Source organism: Hippocampus comes, unplaced genomic scaffold (genome assembly GCF_001891065.2).
Source record: "Hippocampus comes isolate QL1 unplaced genomic scaffold, H_comes_QL1_v1.1 scaffold122, whole genome shotgun sequence".
Lineage (NCBI taxonomy): Eukaryota > Metazoa > Chordata > Actinopteri > Syngnathiformes > Syngnathidae > Hippocampus > Hippocampus comes.
In genome coordinates, this window is record NW_017842059.1 from 37,294 (window position 1) to 56,907 (window position 19,614).

The following is a 19,614-nucleotide window of genomic DNA, read 5'->3' on the forward strand; positions in this document are numbered from 1 at the left end:
CTACTTCAAGACAGATGCTCCCATCCCCGTCTCTTCCGTCGTGATACAATCTTCCCCCAAAACAGAATGCTCATTGATCAGTACAACACGTGACTGTCCTTTACATGTATATTTCAATCAGTCAAATTTTTGTCTTATTGCATGCACAACTAAACGCAGTACATAGATGACATTTATTTTTAGCAAAATGAATTGTAAACACAAAAAAAAAAAAAAAAACACTCAACAAATCTCTTACTCATTATCGTATATCTTTTACGGTTTGTATGCGTTCCCAGATTCCTTCAGATGGCGGGCAGGTAGCCAAGCGCTCCAGGAAGGTGGCGAGGAAGAACCAAGAGGGGAAAGAAGAGCGACGGGAGATGATAACGCCCGCCTTGAGAGAAGCTCTGAGCAGACAAGGTAGCGCTGCGCCACCGCGCTCCGCTGAATCCTTAATGTAGCGGCGAATAGCTTGCTTCTCCACAGGAGCATCTGCCAGGTGTTTGTGTATAATGATGATGATGATGATGATGATGATGATGGAGCCAGAGCATCATTACTTGGTAGTAATAAAAATAACAGGCCGTCCCCAAGGGAGGGCAGCCAGATGGTTGCCGCCACTTGCCTCACCTTGTCTCTACAAGGACGACAAAGTTTGACTTCTAAGTCCCCAAACTGTTCTTCATTTCGACTATAAATCAATCACAATGCGGTCAACTCTACCAGAGGCTGCCTGTGTGCTGCTGCTTATTAAGAGCTGTGATGTGAGAGCCAAGATTTGAGAGCCGTGACTCAAGAGCCAAACCGCAACAGACGAAACGTAAGAGGCATTACTTGAGGGCTGTACTGCAAGAGTCCTAATATGAGCGCTGTAACTCGTCGGGCCTGACCTGCAAGCCATACCGTGAGAGGCGTGACTCGAGAACCGCAGGAGCTATACTGCGAGAGGACCTGTGCGAGGTGTGATTCAAGAGTTGTGACTAAAGAGCCAAACAGCAAGAGGCACAACTTGAGAGCTGAAGGAGCAGGATATGGAATGGATTGGAATGACATTTATTGTCACGGGTGCAGAGTAACGAAATTCACTGAAGAGTTACAACCCATCCAATAAACAACAACAACAAAAGAAAAAGATCAACATAAAACCGGACAAGTGAAAGATTACGAAGCCCCTATTAGAGGCATAACGGTCGGCAAATGTGACATTGCCACAATGTTTTCTGGAGGCTGCTTGACCTTGTCGCTTGAATTATTAAGCACTTAATCCATGGTGGTGTTTTTTTTTTTTTTTTTTTTTTTTTTTGAGTGTCTTTTTGGGCAACATTTTTATATTTCACCCGAGCCACCTCTTTGGCTCATTTACCTGCAGAAGTCATTGTACGGCCTCTGGCAGCAATTCAGCTTCTGCTCCTGCTGTTAGCTTTACACAACAACTGCACTATAAATAGCAACATGTGACTCTAGTCCACCTCAAATGTTGACCTGCTGCATTTTGTTAGGACCGTGGGACATTACTTGCTATTATAGTACAACGCGGTTGGAGAACAAATCCGCTGTTCACCATCATGAAACTTTTTATTACCTGTATATGCATGTTAATGCCTTGTTCAATACAGCACATTTATAATTTTTTTCGGGGTCAAAGCAAGTGACGCCCATGAAGCATTCAAAGTGGCTGTACATAATAGTCTGTCCTTGTTGTTGTCTTTACTCAGGGTACAAGCTGATTGGAAGTCACTCAGGTGTGAAGCTGTGCCGTTGGACCAAGGTACTCGACTTGAACTTTTAAAACCCTTTTGAGTGGCACGATTGGCAGTTAAATTGTGCATTCATTTATTTTTAGTCCATGCTGCGGGGCCGAGGCGGCTGCTACAAGCACACCTTTTATGGCATCCAGTCCCACCGCTGCATGGAGACCACACCGAGCCTGGCCTGCGCCAACAAGTGCGTCTTCTGCTGGAGGTAAGACCTGCATCCTCTTCACTGCACACCCCTCAAAAATGCCCTCAGTGGGTTTTTGAAGAAATCTGCTTGAGTCAAAGCCAAATCATAAAAGCACGAGTCTGAGACTCAGAGATAATTAAAATGTCAGTGTAAGATGATTACTGAGTGATTCTTAATAGTGAAATATCAGCTTGTCAGCACATCAATTGCAACAGGCAGCTCCATAGATACTTTATTTTTCCCGTGAAAGAAATGAAGTCGCAGTTGTGCTAGTCAACCCCAGATATGTCATGGGCCAGCCTTCATGTCCCCTGTATCACAGATTTATAAGTACAGTAATGTTTTTTGTATGTGTGTTTGGACAGCATACACTAATGGCAAGTATGAACTTGGTCGTCACATGTTTTGCCACAACATGCTGGGAAGTACCGAGCTCTACTGAAAGAAATACATCATAGTCAAAAGAAAGAAGAGACAGGCTTCGAATTAGCTTATTGTCTCTGTGAATTTCTGTTAGCCTGCCGATAGCATGTCAGCATTAAGTTAGCAGACATTTTTTTTTTTTTTTTATGGGTAGGTTGAACATTTTGATGTTCTAAATATACACTGTTCAATTTTCTTTAATTTTATGAATCAGTTTTTAAGGAAACTCCAGCTAGGATGGACAAACTGCTTATGTGGAGAACTGCAAGCCCGAGAGTCTTCTTTTCGTTTCAAAGGGATTTTATGTCATAGTTTCACATTTCTTGGTAAGAAGACAGTGAGAACAAGCGCAAAGGAACACTCTAAAAGCTATATAACACATTCACTGTCAGCTGTTTTAGAAGTAGAGTTCCCATATTACAGCAATTGAACTGATCTGTCAAGAACTATGCTCTTTTTACAAGTATTAAAAGAAAAAGAGTCTCTTTGTTCACCAGAAAAAAAGGTTTGGTGTCTAACGTTTTCCATTCTTCAGGAATCAACTGTAGAGTGTACGAAACAGAATAAACAACATAAACATGCGGTTGGAATGAGGCAAAAATCAAAGGTGGATGCTGACTCATGACAGAGTTGGCGACAGGCGAGATCTTTGTCACCCCGCGCAGAAAGGTCGCTTTCAGTGCGCCGCCCGCCTGCTGCCACATGCACCACATTTTGTGCAGCAGTGGCAATGAAGGGCGACAGGAAATCAGCAGCTGGCCAGTTCACCCCCTCCCCGCTGACAACCTGCAGAAAATGTCTCGTGTCATCGTGGGGTTAGTTTAATGACTTTAAACCAAGTGTTAACACCCAAAGATCACAGGACTTGGTTGTGTGTGAGTGTACGTGTGTTTTTTTTAACCAGTAGTGTATTGCACTGTAAAAATAACGGTGAAAGTGGACTCCAATTAGAAGAGCAATGGCGTCTGCCAAATCTAATTGAGAGCCTAAAACGCTAAATGAAATAAAATGACTGTACACTGACAAAAAGGATGTTGTTTTGTAATATTATGACTGTTTTTTTTTTCCTGAAAAATACAACTTGATTCTCTTTGGGTTAGAACTTTTTTTTCAAAACTTTTCCAAGTTTCTGTTTGCAATATGAAGTAATATGTAAGTTTTTATCTCAGAGGTGGGAGCTAATAAAACTATTGTATTCTTGTAAAATAACAGCTCTTAAACATGTAGGTTTTAGAATCTCATTTAAAAAAAAAACTTTTTCGAGAAAGAGTGACTGTGTCGCATCAGTTTTCTTCCATTAAAAAAAAAATTGTTCCGTAATATTACATCATCAGAGAAACATGGGGAGATTCTCAAGCTTAAGATAATAAATTAGCAAATCCTTTGCTGAAAAGGAAAAAAAAGTGACTTTTTAAGATGACAGCTTGTTCCCTCCCTTTTTAGAAAACATTTTGGTTGTTCTGTTAGTAATACACCATCTCATAAAATGACAACTTTTTTTTTATTGAAGACATCACACCAATCCGGTGGGCACCGAGTGGCGCTGGAAGATGGACCCCGCTGAGAAGATCCTGGAGGAAGCACTGGAGAAACATCAGAACATGATCCGCCAATTTCGAGGTCAGTGGTGCAACATGCGATGAGCGGAAGTCTGAAAATGTGGCGTGAGGCGGTCTTGAGCGAACCTCGTGGTCACTGCACTTATTGTTGATGTTGCAATTTTTCTGGCACATTTCAGGAATTCAATCTTGCTCGGCGATTTCACCCATATATTCTGTTGTACTGTATTGTTTTGTATTTATAGCTTTATTCCCCCACGCCCCCCACCTTTAAACACATTTAAATGAATTAAAATCCACTAGTTTTCTAAAATGTAAGTCTTCCTAGCGCCTCTTCTCACCTAGCTGTCAAGAAATAGAAAATGTACATCACTTTGAGGAAATAGAGTATTTTTTTTTCCCAGCATGGTTGATCCAATTTTTTTTAACTTCAGTGATGACTTCATTCTTCTAAGAGTGATATTTTTCCTCTTGAGTGTCTTGTTGAACCACATTTTTAACATCAGTCGTTTCCCAATGTGAGCGTTATATTGATTATATTGATGCTGTTTGTATGTGTTGATGCTCCACGCTAATCCTGTGTGTTACCATTGAGCTAGAGGAATTTCGTTCAAACGAAATGAAAGGTTCTGTTGGACATATTAATGTTTAAATATACAGTGTTTGATTCTGTTTTGTTCTATTTGTCGGTTTTGCAGTAAATTTCAACTGAGAGTCACGATCAAGATCACATGATATAGTTTTGTTGTACATGTGTTCGTTTTTGCTTCGTTTTACTGTGCTGTGTGCTGCCAGGTCGACATTGCATATCAAGTCAAGTCAGCTTTATTGTCAAATATGTTTTATGTAAAACATACAGCACAGATGACATTTCTTTGCTCTCAGTCACAGTGCAAACACGCAGTGCATTGAAAACACACATGCTAAAAATAAGGGCAGCGAAACTGAACGGCATAAAAAAGACAAAGTCAAATATATGAATATAAACATGAGAATCTGTTCTCAATTTCTTTACCTGAATGGATAAAGTTCTGTCAGGTTCAAATAAAAATTAAATAACTAAGAGCTTACCGCAAACATTGTCTCTTATTTGGAAAACTGTGCAAGCCAGAGTCGTTTTTCTTTCCTCAAAGTGCTCAGTCTTCCATTTCTGGACAGAAAGAGAGTGAATGAGCGTAATTTTTAACAAACTTTTTTTTTTTTATTTTACAAAGTTTAAACTTATTTAAAGCTAGTATTTTAATACGATCTCTGTATATCAGTGATTGGAATGTATTCCCCCAGCAATATTTATGTTTCCTGTACCTCCACATATTGTTGTGTGAAACACGAGTTCAAGTTAAGGCGCTGTGTTTTGTCCCGCCAGGCGTCCCCGGCGTGAAGTCAGATCGTTACGAGGAGGGTCTGACAGCGCAACACTGCGCTCTGTCCCTGGTGGGCGAGCCCATCATGTACCCTGAAATCAACCGCTTTGTGCGACTCCTCCATTCCCGACGCATTTCAAGCTTCCTGGTCACCAATGCTCAGTTCCCCGAGGAAATCAGGTAGCGTTACCTTAGCCAGCTGCCATCAGTTGTTGTCGTGTTGTTTGTAAAAGCTTTCCAAGTAGCAATACATTGGTACCTTCACTTCTGACTTTTCATAAGATTCTGTTATTTATTTATTTATTTATTTATTTGTTTGTTTGCTTGCTTGCTTGCCTAAAGTTTATCAAAGTTTTCAACAGATTGAAAATGGTCTGTCCCAAACCTGACCACTCACCAAGCTTTCCATGTATATGTGCAAGTTTATTTTTCTTGTAGGGCTTGTGAATGTGGCGGCATGCCGAATTTCTTCATGGACGTATCGACCATTTTCTGTTCTCTTTATCATTAGGAAGCACAATGTTTGCTCTGTTTGTATTTCTATTAACTTCATATTTTGTCATCTGAATGTAAAAGCATGGTCAGGTGTTGCTGCATTACAGGGTGCAGCTCAATTCAAGCAAGTTCAAATAAAGGTCAAAGTAATGTTTAATTTTCATTTAGCTATTTCCTTTGTCATTTCTATTCATTTGAAATTGTTTTCTGTGTCTTCAACTGTAGCTACTTCTCTATAAAATGTATAGTTTTGTTAATATAGGTGGGTGTCTGGTACAGATGAATTGGATTCACCTAACTTCTTGTGATAAATGTTGCTTTGGTTTTTGTGTGATTTGGTTTCGGTCAGACTTTTTTGACAGAATCAATGGTGAAATCCACTACCAGCATATCAAATCCAATTCCCAATTGAAGTGGATTAAAATGCCCTTAATCTTTTCTACGCGACTTGCCTTCTACATTCTCCTCCTCCTCCTCCACAATGTCTGTGGGAGTTCATTGATGAAGGCTCAGTAAATGCGGTGCTTTCAGGACGCTGGAGCCAGTCACTCAGCTGTACGTAAGCGTGGATGCCAGCACCAAGGACAGCCTGAAGAAGATCGACAGGCCACTCTTTAAGGACTTCTGGACACGATTCCTGGACAGCCTCAAGGCCCTGGCTGAGAAGGTCAGATCACTTTACCACATGACAGACTTCAAACCTGTCACCATCGTTTTGTCTTGACTGGATTTTTCTATTTGACAAATATGTGTTCTTACAGAATACAGAGGACAACAATTCCATAATGTTTTCATGAAGTTCTTTCTCATTTGGAAATTTTCAACTTGACAATATTTTTTTAAAGAAAAATAATATTTCTGGTCGTTGTTGCACTTGTGTTTGCGTTATCTACATAGATCGTAATTTGAGAGGGAATTAGTGATGCTTGACCTCAGCACTGACATATTTATTGAAGTCACTACCTAGAAACTTTGTACTTGACTGCGTCAGACAGTAAATGTCAAAACACTTTACCGACTTCAATCCACTTATATCGATGACTTTAAAACATCAAACTTTTGTGTTCGTTCCCGCTGGATTTGAGCCTGTGCCAGCATGTGTCCATTTCTATTTTCAATGCAGCCATGTCTCCCGGGAGCCCCCGAATAAAAGGTCTTGCTGGCTTTTTTCTTTTCAAGAAAAGAGGAAAAAAAAGTCCATTAGGGTAGCCGGCGTCCTGCGGCAGCCTGGCCCGCCTCTGTCAATATGTACTCTAAAGAGAGAGTTGTTTCCATTCAACTGCTGTTGATCATTGGAGATATGTTCCTGGTAAAAATCAGTCTTATATAGTAGGGCTGAACAACAAATCGAATTCAAATTGGCATCGCAATGTGGTAAAATTACATTTTCATATCGCAGAGGTTGCAAGTTGAGCTTTATTATTGTTGTTGTTGTTTTTTTTTTTTTAATATGTAAAATTTTAAATTAAATTCAAAATGGCGGACTTCTTGTTAGATTCAACATATGGGTCCATGAGATTTTTTTTGCAGGCCTTAGACTGTTGCATAGACCACCAAATTTTTGTAAATGCAGATAAGTTCAGTGCTGAAGAAGTGCAGTCCACATGTTTACATATCATTTTTTCATGATACATGAAAAGTTGAAGTGATAAAGCCACAGATTTGTTGGCATTCTTGTTGTAATCTGACTTTAGCATTTACTCATTTAAACTTACGCCACACGTGCTGAAAGAGCTTCATTGAGCCAGGCCATAGCCATGTCTAATAGCCCTAGCCGCCATTTTGTGACATCTATAGATCCGAACCTGTTTGGATGATTCTTTTCTATTTCAGATTATTTTATGTCACTATCGTAAATTGTGATTTACAGAGATTAGGTTTACATTTCACAGCAAATTTTGTCCTCATGGGCTTTGCTTTTATTTTTGATTGTTCTGATGACATAATGCAGATGAATTTTTGATATAGATATACCGCAAAAAAGAGAAAATAACAATCATGCATTCTTACTGATGAAATGTGCATGTAGTACGTCTCCCAGATTTACTTGTACAAGTGTATGCCATACACAGTGGCAATTTTTCCCCAGAGACAGAACATCACAGCAAAATCACTGCATTCAAATTAGGCAAATTTAGTGAGTGGCAACTTAAGATGGGCACTGCTCGTGGCTAAGTGCTGTTGGTCGTCCGTTCATATGTAAGTCGGTGCTCATGATAGCGGCCGGCTATAAGATGGCCAACCTTTAGCCAGTCTGTACGTTGAGTGCCTCTTGGTATCAGTCGTGGGATTACAGCTGGTTTATGAATGTGCCTGCTCCATGGTGATTTTATTTGGAAAATTGATCCCCACAAAATTCCCCCAAATTTGATTTGTGTGATCAAGTCAGAGCTGTATACAGTGAGAGAGTGAATGGCAATTGTATGTATAGAACAGCAATGAAATGCAAGGGTAAATTGTGTACACACAATCATATGAGGTGAGTCTACATTTATATGATTTTCACAGTTATAACGACCCTCTGAGGGAAACCACAAGTACCCAGTGGCCTACAGTGTAAATGAGTTTGACACCCAGGCCTACGTCATCCTGCACCATTCGAACAGCAGTAGTTCAATGTTTTGGCCTCGTTTTTGTAATCCGCCTAGGGAAAGTTCACAGTGTACAACATATTCCCTCATCCAATTGCTTTTGTTGTGGCATTAAAATGCTGGGCGACCCCTCCTTTTCCATTCTATTTCCATTCGCTCTTTCGGCACTCACTGCAGCGCTGCGGCGTCTTTCACACGGAACACTGAATGTTGTGTTCCCAGAATCAACAATCAAGTCCTGGCCAGGCACCAAAAGGGAAGGTGTTTTGTTTTATTGCAAATTACACTTCAGGATGTCCTTGATCGTCACCATCCCTCCCCCCTTCCCCCCCAGGCCTGCCCTTGTGCTACAAAGAATTGTCAACTTGAAGCAATACTTCTAATGCGCCATGTGTACTGTAGAGTGACTTATTTTAAAGAGATGTTCTGTCGTAATTACAATTTTGGTTGGGATATTTGGCTAATTATGTCATTTTTATTTATTTATTTATTTTGTCTGGTCAGTTTCCAACTTTAGATTTGTTCTGTAACTTGTTCCAATAATTTTGTTGTAAATCTATTTGCATTTGTCTTGTTTGTGTGTGTGTGTGTGTGTGTGTGTGTGTGTGTGTGTGTGTGTGTGTGTGTGTGTGTGTGTGTGTGTTTCTCTTGTTCAGAGGCAGAGGACAGTGTATCGGTTAACGCTGGTCAAAGCTTGGAACGTGGAGGAGATAACTGCCTACTCAGAGCTTGTCGCATTAGGCCAGCCCGACTTTATCGAGGTCAAGGTAGGATATGGTTTTGTATCATTGTTCGTGTGTGTGTCTGTGTGTGTGTGTGTGTGTGTGTGTGTGTGTGTGTGTGTGTGTGTGTGTTTACTGGAGTGCATCCACACGGCGGGCGTCTTGAGAGACATCAGACAGCAAAGCCTTGTTTTTCCTTTGATAATGTGCATGAATGCCAACACTGCCAGCGGCTGGCTGGCTGGCTGGCTGGCTGGCTGGCTGGCACGCAACGCGCCGTCTGCGCTCACTTCAAAGTTTACATCCAAAGAATTGGAAACAAATGCATTTTTTTGTTTGTTTGTTTTTCATTGTTTGTTACTCTAATGTGTGAAGCAATATTTTGTTCAGATACATTTGTTGTAATGTAGTTTTTTTTTAACATTCTGTTATTTAGAGGTATTTCTGTAATACGTCTGTTCCAACTTGTTTGGGTTTGTCTACTATTTTTGTATTTTTATGTGTTTTTGTACTGTAGTATTGTAATATTCTTAGCTATTTTAAGGAATGTTTTCTAACATTTTTGTCAGAGTAGCAACAGAGTTTGATTTTGTGGCCCCATATATGTCTCCTTATTTGCATTTTATCTCAAATATTTTTTTTAATCACGCAACATATAGTGATGTTGTGTTTTTCTATATATTTAAAAATAATTGTCGTCATGTCCAAAATTTTCCATTTTTAGATTTAGATTTTATCTGACATTTTTTGTAATCATTTCTAAAGTTTATCATATCTGAGCATTTCCCGAAAATTAACATTCGCGTTTTTCGTAACAAGTTGAGCAATTTTGCTCTGGCTCACGTCTGACAGCACAAATGAGCCTAATGATTTGACTTATGTTGTCTGTGCTGAGTTGAAAATATTAGAATAAACCATCTAAAACTACTAAAAGCATTCAAAATGAAACCATGAGTCAAAACTCAAATCACAACTCGTATTCAAAGTATAAAAGCCCACTAAAACTGTATCTTGTCAAGTATTAGGATTCCATTTTAGCACAGTCAAAAAGACATGAAGGTTTTATTATTTAACAACATGCGGGTCCTTTTGCATGCATCTATTCATTTTTGAACACGCCAATGAATAATTGAGTTAGTGAGGGACTGTGACACGTGTCCTCATCAGACACCGTTTGTCCTCTCGTCAGCAGCTCAGGCAGAATTTCCCAAAGGGGGGTTAATGCGAAAAGAAAAAAAAATGGTTGTACAAATCGAAATCAGATGGCTTCCAAGTGTGGATAAAATTATGATCGTCAGATCTGATTGAATTTTCGACTTCAGCGATTTCATTATCGTCACCGTCGAGTGGAAGCATATATCTTCAATATATCTCATAAGTTCCATCCAAACTTCTTCTGGCTCTTTGTCTTTAATGCTCGATATCCTATGAATGACCAGACAGAGGACTGCGGTTTGAGAAAAAGTTGAGCCCGAATTTACTTCACACCAAGATACCATAAGATTATTCCAAAGCACAACTTTGGTGAAAATGAGGCTTCTCAGTCTACTTGTTCTTCCCCACAGCTCTACTTTGTCTAAGCGAGGCTCCTCCACTTATTTCAACTTAGATTCAAGATGCCACAAGAATACTTTTGTCTTCATTAGGCTCTTCAAATCAACTTATCTCCTTGACACCAAGAATGGTGGCAAAGCACTCCCTTTGTCTAAAATTAAGCTCCTCAATTCACTTCAAATGAGTTTGACACCAAGATACCACAAGGTTTTCAAAAAGTACTACTTTGGCCAAAATCAGGCTCCTCAATTGACCTCAGCTCAGTTCCGTGGCACTAAGGTGCCACAAGATGGTGTCAGAGCGCTACTTTTGTCGAAATGAAGCCCTTCAGTACACTTAAATCTCGTTCCTTGACACCAAGCTACCACAAGATGGCAACTCAGCGCTACTTTTATCAAAATGAAAATCCGCAAGTCACTTCAACTTAGTTCCTCGGCGCCAAGATGCCATAAGATCATTCTAAAACAATACTTTTGTCTCAACGAAACTCTTCACATCAGTTGAATTTAGTTCCTTCATACCAAAGATGAATACGTTTTAAAAAATTGCATGCTACCGTATTTCTGTGCAACGTCAAAAATGGCCACAAACAACTTAAAAGGTGCATAGAGTCCAACAGGTCCTTCTGATGGTTAATTACATAAATCTTCAAACTGGCAAATGATGGTTTGAATTGTTCTCAGAACACACCCAAATTATTTTTGTTGTGCCATTCCAGGAGCAAAAGAGCACGACAGGCTCTTTGTTAGCATTCACGAGGCAGCCTCTCGAGGGAACACCTCCTCTTTTTTCCCCCCCTCTTTCATAATCAAGAGCACACCACGTTCTTGCGGCCCATTAGTTCCCCCAGGGTGAGCCAGGAGTCCGTCCACGGTAATCATGTGGCAGAAGGGCCCCCAAATGATGATGGAGGGCGCAAGCGAACAGCCGCCTCGCACGTTTGACAAACTCGAGTAAATAATTGAGGGAGTTGGTTTGCCACAGCTTCATTTTTCTTTGTAAGTCTCGCGTGAGGCTTTTTGTTTTTGTGCAGGGGCCGGAGGAAAGAAAGGAGAAAAGCTCCTTAGAGGTGTTTGCGCGGTGGTTGTTTTCACCATCGGAACAGAGGAACTGTGGAGTGGATGGGATAGCAGTGGAGAGACAATGCAACACAGCTGTGAAGCATTTTTCAGCAACAGGGTTTATAAAATATTAGTGATTCGCAGGATGGAATAGATTTCAAGCACTTTTGTGTTTTAATAATAAGAATAATAAGAAAACATTTATTCGTCTCACAATGGAGAAATTCCCAATTTACAGTTTTTGTAAATTCAATAAATTTACAATTTATTGAAATTTTGGGGCTAATATTGCGAATTTCTATTATTTTTATTTTAGATATTTTTGCCATGTATTTTTGTCAGAATACTTTTGTAAGTTTACTCTTCTTATGAATGTGCGCGAGTGCGTGGGTGGGTGTGTGTGCGCGCGTAAGTGTGTGCATGCGCGCTTGCGCTTGTGCTCGCACTCACACGTTTCCTGTAATGAATTGCATTTTTAGAGTCTTGCTTGTTTTGCACTTTGCTACCGCATTAAAACGAACAAGCTAAACCCGTGTTAGCTCATCCATCCTCCTTCGAGCGCCTCGTCTGTTGACAGAGACAATCTGCGTTTTGTTTGCTCGTCTCAGCTTTTTTTCTATTTGGGCCGTCGTGGGTTTGCTTATCCAGTGCGAACAAGTAGAGTTGAATTATGATGATGTCCTCAATTGCAGATCATACACTCAGCAGCCACTTCATGAGGAACACCAGCTCTCATGACACCGACTGAAGTTGTAAAAGTTAGTTTGCCTTTAAGTCACTGTTCGTTGAATAGATATTTAAAGAGCTCGCTGATATCATTTTTTTACTTTTTGAAATATTGATTTAACCATGCTGTTTACATGACCCCCGTACCAGTGTTGCCTGTGGAGAACGTCGCTGTGCTCCTGCGAAATGCTATCCGCTATCGATTAGCCCCGAGACCTTCTCATTTGGTCACTTGACAACAAGTGCTGACAAATGTTTCTATCGATAATGCTCCCTGACACACTCACTGGAGACTTTTGAGTGACTGAGAACTAGAGTGGGCTAACTCTATCCATATCCAATTTCTTCATTATATCAACACCTTCAATCTAAAGACAACCATTCATCAATCTAGTCCCCTTAACACCAGCGGCTCATACACAGCAGATATAAAAAAAAAAAAATTGCACACCCCAGTTCAAATGCCGTTTTTTTTTTTTTTTAATGCCAGAAAAAGAAAAAAAAATAATTTTAGGAAATTTCAGAATCCAATTTTAGGAAAAGCTGACTAGAACACCTGAACTTTATTTGGTGCTAATCAGAGGAACTTTGATTGGTGGAAGGTGTGTGCTGACTGCAAGTTCACACTAGTTAGAATGCGATTGATTATTTCCTAATACAGCCACAGCCTAGTTATAAAAGGGTGTGTATCCTTTTAGATGAACTCCAAATTACTTGAAAGTAGACCTTTGGAGCTTGGGGGAAAAAACAATTCTTGTAAACACTTTAAATCATGTAATTATATTCGAAATCTTTCAGCGTGTCGCTAATACCCCTTCAAATGGATTTTTTTCAGTCTCCACTGGGTGTGTGTGGTTTTTTTTTTTGTTGTTTTTTTTTAACAAGAATATCAGCACAGTTTAGGATCTGAATGGTCAACACAAAAATTATATCCCTTGCAAAAACACAGCAAATCACAGCAGAAATAGTGTAGCGTACTACATTCCTGGTGTGCCTAATGAAGCGTACAGTGAGTGTACAAAAGGCGTTCTTTAATTTCTCAGGATGGGTGCACAAAAAGCAGGCAATAATTGAATTCATTGTCACATTTTCTTTTGTCGGTGGATTTTTTTCCCCTTCCCCTGTGAATCATTTCTTCTTCCTTGGTATGTTGTGCTCGTTGGAGGCCTGATTGATTGTCTCTCTGCTGCATCAATAAGCGTTATTGATTCAACAGACACACCAATAAATTTGCTTTCAAAACACCCACTGCACATTTATGCTTCTTATCGATCACCAGACATAAATGGGAGTAGGGGACAAAAATCAATAGTGGCTATAATATATTTATAACATTTGCCCAAAGTGTTAATTTGTGGCCACGAAATGCCAAGGAACCTTGATTTTAGCCCCTAAAAGACCACTGCAATGTTTGTTTTTAATTTCTTCACTCGACTAGTGCCACAGCAGAGCTTGAAGTCGGAAGTCTGTCAACTGTATCGAAATTTGACCAAGCACATAAGATGGGGCACAGATCCTGGCTGTTGAGATTGAACCGTGCATTTTGGTGTTTAAATATACAACCTTTCATTCTCTTGTTGTATGCTCTGCATATATTATTATATACTACTAAGTGTTGTATTTTTGTAATATTTTCAAAAAAATGGAAATATTCCAGAAAAATTACAAAAATCACCTTACGAAAAAAAATATAGATCATATGAAATTACAAAATGTAATATTTTTCATTTTCCAAAATTACACAAATAAAATATTCCCAAATACATAGAACTTTTAATATTAGATTAAAAAAATAAATACATTATTGAAAAGGGAAATAATTGCAGAGAGAGGGAAAAAAATGCAAAAATACACTTTAAAAATCTCATTAAAATTATGTTTATGCTGTTTTACATTTTACAGTAGCATTTTGCTACTGGACTTTTGCTTGCCAAATTTTGGTTAGCTGCGCAATATTTATGTTGTTATATGGGACAGATTTGCAGTTAACGTCAACCGGAAGTGACAAACAGCTTGAAGCAAGCACGCAAAGTGATGTGACACAGTAATCTATTTCTTCACAGAGCGAATGTGAGAACGGGCGCTAAGGAATAATTTAAAAAATTGTGTTCACAAGTTAAAATGTGTCTAAAGTGCACTTTATGTTTATATTGTGAAACAAATTGAAATGTTCCCCACCCAATGTCATGTTTGGGCCTTTGAATTATGAACAGGAAAACAGCATCAATGATTGGAGCCAGGCCAGCAGTCACATGACCTCCTGAAGGATACACAGCTTTTCATAGATCACGCCGATCATCCGCTCTTCTGCCAAAAACACGCCACCAACCCCGCCGGCCGTCGTCTGGGCCGCCATCAAGTGATTTATGGCTACGCTGGTGTGCTGGGCTGTTAGTCAGCAAGCCTCCAGGTGCAGCCACCGCCATCAATTGCATCCCGAATGCACAAACAATCTGCAAAGGCAAGAAATGTCAGCCCGAAAAAAAATTTAATAAATAAAAAAAATCCAGTCTCCTAAGCACTTCTTTCCAATCGTGACTGCACCAAGGTGCTGTCTGAGGTTCTAATTAGGTGAATTTTCCTCATTATACACCGCTCACAAAAAGTTTGGCATATTGGGCTTTGGGGTAAAATTGCCAGATGAACCGAAATTTTTCTTGAGCAGAGGATTATGATAGTTTTGGATGTTTCATTATCATTAGGCTTTTTTGTGTTGTCCTTTGTCTTTCAGTTAGCTTTATGTAGTTTTGAGAGCTGTTTTTATTCGTTGAAATGCTTTTCTTTTAATTTCGTTTTTTAAAATTAGTTTTTGTATTAGGTTTAGTTTTTTTCCACATGTACAGAGTATTTCTCGTTTGTCCCCAAAAAAGTCACTAAGTATTGTGTAATACAGTAAAAACTGTTAGACCTTCTTTCTAACATTTATTATGTTTAATACTGAAATAAACACCCAAGGGTCATTTTGAATTAAATTGACATAAACAACATTTTCGCTTGAATTATAGTTCGTTTTAGTTAGTTTTATAAACATAAAATGTAGTTTCTGTTAGCTACCATTTTTTAAAGCCCTCTTGCTTTTATTTTATTTTGATATTTATTGATATTTATCCTACTGCCCACACTGCTCTTCTAACCAATAATCTTCCGTTTGTGCTAGTTCAGTTGACAGTTGATTTCGGCAAGTTTCGGCATTTGAAACATCACAGTAATTTTGACCCTTTGCCATTTCGGAATTTTTGCCTGGACAAGCAAATTGTGGATATATTTAAGTGAAACGTGTCAGTCAATCCAAAGAAGGTTAGGTGTCATCTTGGTCTGCAAATTAGTTTGCTGTTGGTTAGCAATAGCGTCTGAGTGAGAGTTAGCTGTTGTTTCCAACCTATTGATGAATTCCTCTAGCTTTCAATTTTTTTCTGTTTTCCCCGATCCACATCTGCTCTCATTTTGTCTTTCAAACTGCTGATTTGTCGATGCGTCCCTACATTCTGATTCTCCACCTTTTGTAACTTTTTTCCTGCAGTTGAGATTTCATTGAGTTAATTTCACACGGTACTGTCCTGTCCTGTCCTGTCACCTGTCCTGCGCTCATGCCTGGTGTTGTTTTTGTTACCTTTTGTTTTGTGTTCACATTCTGACTGTAAAAAAAGAAGGTTAAAGTGAGGTCTCTGTGCGATCCAGATTGACAAAAGTAAAAGTGTTTCTGCCATAAGTTTTGTATTTTTTTTTTTCAGGGTGTGACGTACTGTGGTGAAAGTTCAGCCAGCAGTCTGACTATGGCCAACATCCCATGGCACCAGGAAGTGGTTGTGTTTGTGCAGCAGCTGGTCAACATGCTGACTGACTACGAAATCGCATGCGAGCACGAGCACTCCAACTGTCTTCTTATTGCCCACAAGAAGGTAACGTCACACGCTCTATCCTATACTATCCTATCCTATCCCTTGGTGGTCTTTCCTGTCCTTTCTCGTCTTTTCAGATTTTCCTTTGTTCTGTCTTGAGATTGATGTGGCTGGAGCCCTTTTTCTCTACTTACTCTTCATTTCTATTCCTACCTTGACTTGTTTTGTTCTATCATGTTGTCAAGTCTTGTCCTGTCTTGCCTGATCCTCTTCATCTTTCTGGGACCTGCTCTGCCTTATCCTACCTCTTCTTGCCCTTTCCTGTCCCACCATGTATTGTCCCGTTTTAGCCTGCCCTGTCCTGTCCAGCCTTGTCTTATTTAGTAATTTCCTGCACTGTCCTTCCCTACGCTGTTCTGTCTTGCCCTGCCCTGCCCTGCCCTGTCCTGTCTTGTCTTAATGCATTTAGTCTTGTTTTGCCCTCTGCTGTTCGGCCGTGTCTTACTTGGTCTTCACCTGCCATGTCCTGCTCCAAAACTCAGGCCTTGCTAGTTGTCCACCTTGTTGCTAGTTGTCCACCAACAAATCCACTTATAGCGTTTTTTGGAATTAAGTTTTACACATTTCACTCCGCCTTTCATGTGTGAAGGCTGATTTCTTGTTGCCGCGGCTCATTTTCTTAAACCGCATCATTATTTCTTTAATGGGGAAACAGTCCAGTTGAGGCGTGGGCAGATGTTTGACAATTGAACGGTGAGTCATTGTCTTGGTGCGCGCACACACACACACACACACACACACACACACACACACACACACACACACACACACACTATAAGAATGTTCAAACTCTCGTTTTATGTGTGTGAGTTGTTGCTTAACTTTACTTTTTTACTTCGGTGCCACCTGCAGATGTGATCCAGTGGGGCACCGCATGGGCTCTGGGAGCCTGCTGGCAGGCCACACACACACACACACACACACACACACACACACACACACACACACACACAGCCTCTCTCTCTCTCACTTGTTCTTGTTCTCTTACTCAGCCTCACTCTCACTCACTCATTGACACTATCTTTGATGTACACACACTTGCTCACTCTCTTTAACACACAAACATGTCACACATTCACTTACTCTCTCACACACTCACTCACACACTTAGTCACTTTTACACCTGTGAACACACTCACACTCACACCTACAGACTCTTTTTTCTGAGTCTTTCTTCCTCTCTCTCTTTTTTACACTCAGACTCGCACACGCACTCTCTCACTCACTCTTCCACGCAGTCAATATTCCAACCCCCTCATCTTGCCTGTCCTGCGCGGCAATGGCCATTTGTGCGACAGCCTCAGACTTTGCTTCATATGCACGTCCTTCTCACCCACGCCTGTCAGCTTTTCCTAATATATTTGCACACACACACACACGCACACACACACACACACACACACACACACACACACACACACACACACACACACTCCCAATCTTTGCATTTGCAGCCCAGAATGTTGTGCTACAACATGATGCTTTCTCCTGCAGACATGAGCTGTCGCCCTCGTCTTCCTTTCAAAATGGGCGCTTATTTTTTTGGTGACTTGACCAGTCCTGGGAAACCTTTGTGCTCAAATATGATTTTTAAAACACAGGCGTCTGCTTATTTGTAGATCACATCAAAAAGAATCATTCAAATGTGAGAGAGCAAATGTGTGCATATGCCCTGTTTCTTTATAAAGTGACATTGCCTGCAAATGGTTAGGCATGTTCATGACCATTTTCACTGTTTTCAACTGTATGAACGTTGCTACGTGAACCACACAAACATGCATTTTGAGTGCAGAAGTGATGCATTGACCTGTTGTGTGCTCTCGCATCATTTGTTTGTCGATGTTCTGCCCTAGAAGCTCATAGAACCTTCAGTTCTCTTCCAATGAATGAATGAATGAGACCCGAGACAGGACTACCACAGCTGGATAGTCTTCTGTGTTCTTTTCATGCTCGCTACATGATCACTACATGTGACATGTGGAGCGCAAAGCACAAAGGCACTGGACACTTCATTAGGTACACCTGAACCATACAATTGTAGCCCATATCGTTGGAAAGCTCTCAGAACGATGCACATCGTTGTAAGTGCTACACTTTTATGTTGTGCGCGAATGCGTATTCCACAAACGTGATGTTAAACGGAATGCCGTTGTCAGGAAAATTTCTGTGTTGACTTCGCCTTTAAAAAGAAATCTCATCCTTCCTTTTCCTACCACTTGATGCAAGACTCAATTAGGAGTTTCTTTTACCATCTATCAGTCACTTCATTTTTGTCTGTTTCGCTGACCACGTGAAAAGGACTCTTTCTCCGTGGACCATTTTTGACATTAAACATGAATGGAAATCCCGTTATAGGACGAATGCCATGTTTTTCCTGTTTGCTTTTAACACCTTTAGCGCCTCACCGGCCATTTATTGAATCTCCCGCCGGTGCATTGTGGGAAAGACAAGAGGTCACTTGCTTACCCATTTTGCTTGGCTTGGTGAGGCACACATTCTTACACAAACACACGGATCCAGGTATCAGCCTCCAGTGGGCCCTTAAATAAGATGGATGGTGGCTTGGCTGTGAGAGTTGTGGCTGATAAAGAGGAAGTCTTAACAAAATACAGCACAACCTTGAAAGTTTTTCAACATTCATTCTGAAAGTCCAACTGAAGAGAAATGACCACAGAAGTTGGCGTATGTACTTTAAGTCGGCGTAGAAAAGATCACAGGGAGTGAGTGGGTCTTACTTGTTTTTCATGTTTGACATGAAGGAGTACCAAGTAAAGATGAAGCCTGCTACATTATCATCTTACATCACTTGTGATCTGACATGTTGAGACCATCTTGTTTGTGATGTTTCACATGGAGTAACAAATTATGATGGAGACAACTATGTTAATAGCCAACTGCGTAGCTGCCATCCGCTCATCTTTTGTACTCTTCTGTTTTCAGTTTAAGGTGAATGGCAAGTGGCATACGTGGATCGACTATGATCGTTTCCAGGACCTGGCCAGGGCCTACCAGGAGAGCGGCGGTGAAAAGGTTTTCTCCTCGTCGGATTACACGGCGCAGACCCCCGACTGGGCGCTGTTCGGAGCAAGTGAGCAGGGCTTCGACCCGGCCGAAACCCGCTTCCAGAGACGCAACAAAGGCAAAGATCTCTCTGGATGCTGATTGCACCACTTTGATGAGGACTTTTAATTGGGTTTTATTTTCAATACATCCCTTCCTCATTATTGGGTTTTCTCTCTCTCTCTCTCTCTCTCTCTCTCTCTCTCTTTCTTTCTTTCTTTTTTCTCAACTGAC

General features: G+C 40.4%; 1 protein-coding gene across 2 annotated transcripts in view; it reads left to right on the forward strand.

Moving 5' to 3' along the window:
* Window positions 1-19,584, forward strand: part of tyw1 (tRNA-yW synthesizing protein 1 homolog (S. cerevisiae)) — a 29,816-nt gene extending 10,232 nt beyond the window's left edge. Inside the window, exons 8-16 of one of the 2 annotated variants that reach the window (XM_019861416.1) lie at window positions 279-402; window positions 1,698-1,750; window positions 1,826-1,944; window positions 3,860-3,969; window positions 5,275-5,452; window positions 6,299-6,434; window positions 9,015-9,125; window positions 16,153-16,320; window positions 19,261-19,584. In XM_019861416.1, the coding sequence (XP_019716975.1) occupies window positions 279-402; window positions 1,698-1,750; window positions 1,826-1,944; window positions 3,860-3,969; window positions 5,275-5,452; window positions 6,299-6,434; window positions 9,015-9,125; window positions 16,153-16,320; window positions 19,261-19,482 (1,221 nt within the window). In that variant the 3' untranslated portion in view covers window positions 19,483-19,584. Of the gene's footprint in view, window positions 1-278; window positions 403-1,697; window positions 1,751-1,825; window positions 1,945-3,859; window positions 3,970-5,274; window positions 5,453-6,298; window positions 6,435-6,528; window positions 6,612-9,014; window positions 9,126-16,152; window positions 16,321-19,260 lie in introns of those variants that run through there. The other variant, XM_019861417.1, reaches the window with a different exon arrangement.
* The last annotated feature ends 30 nt before the right edge of the window (window positions 19,585-19,614 follow it).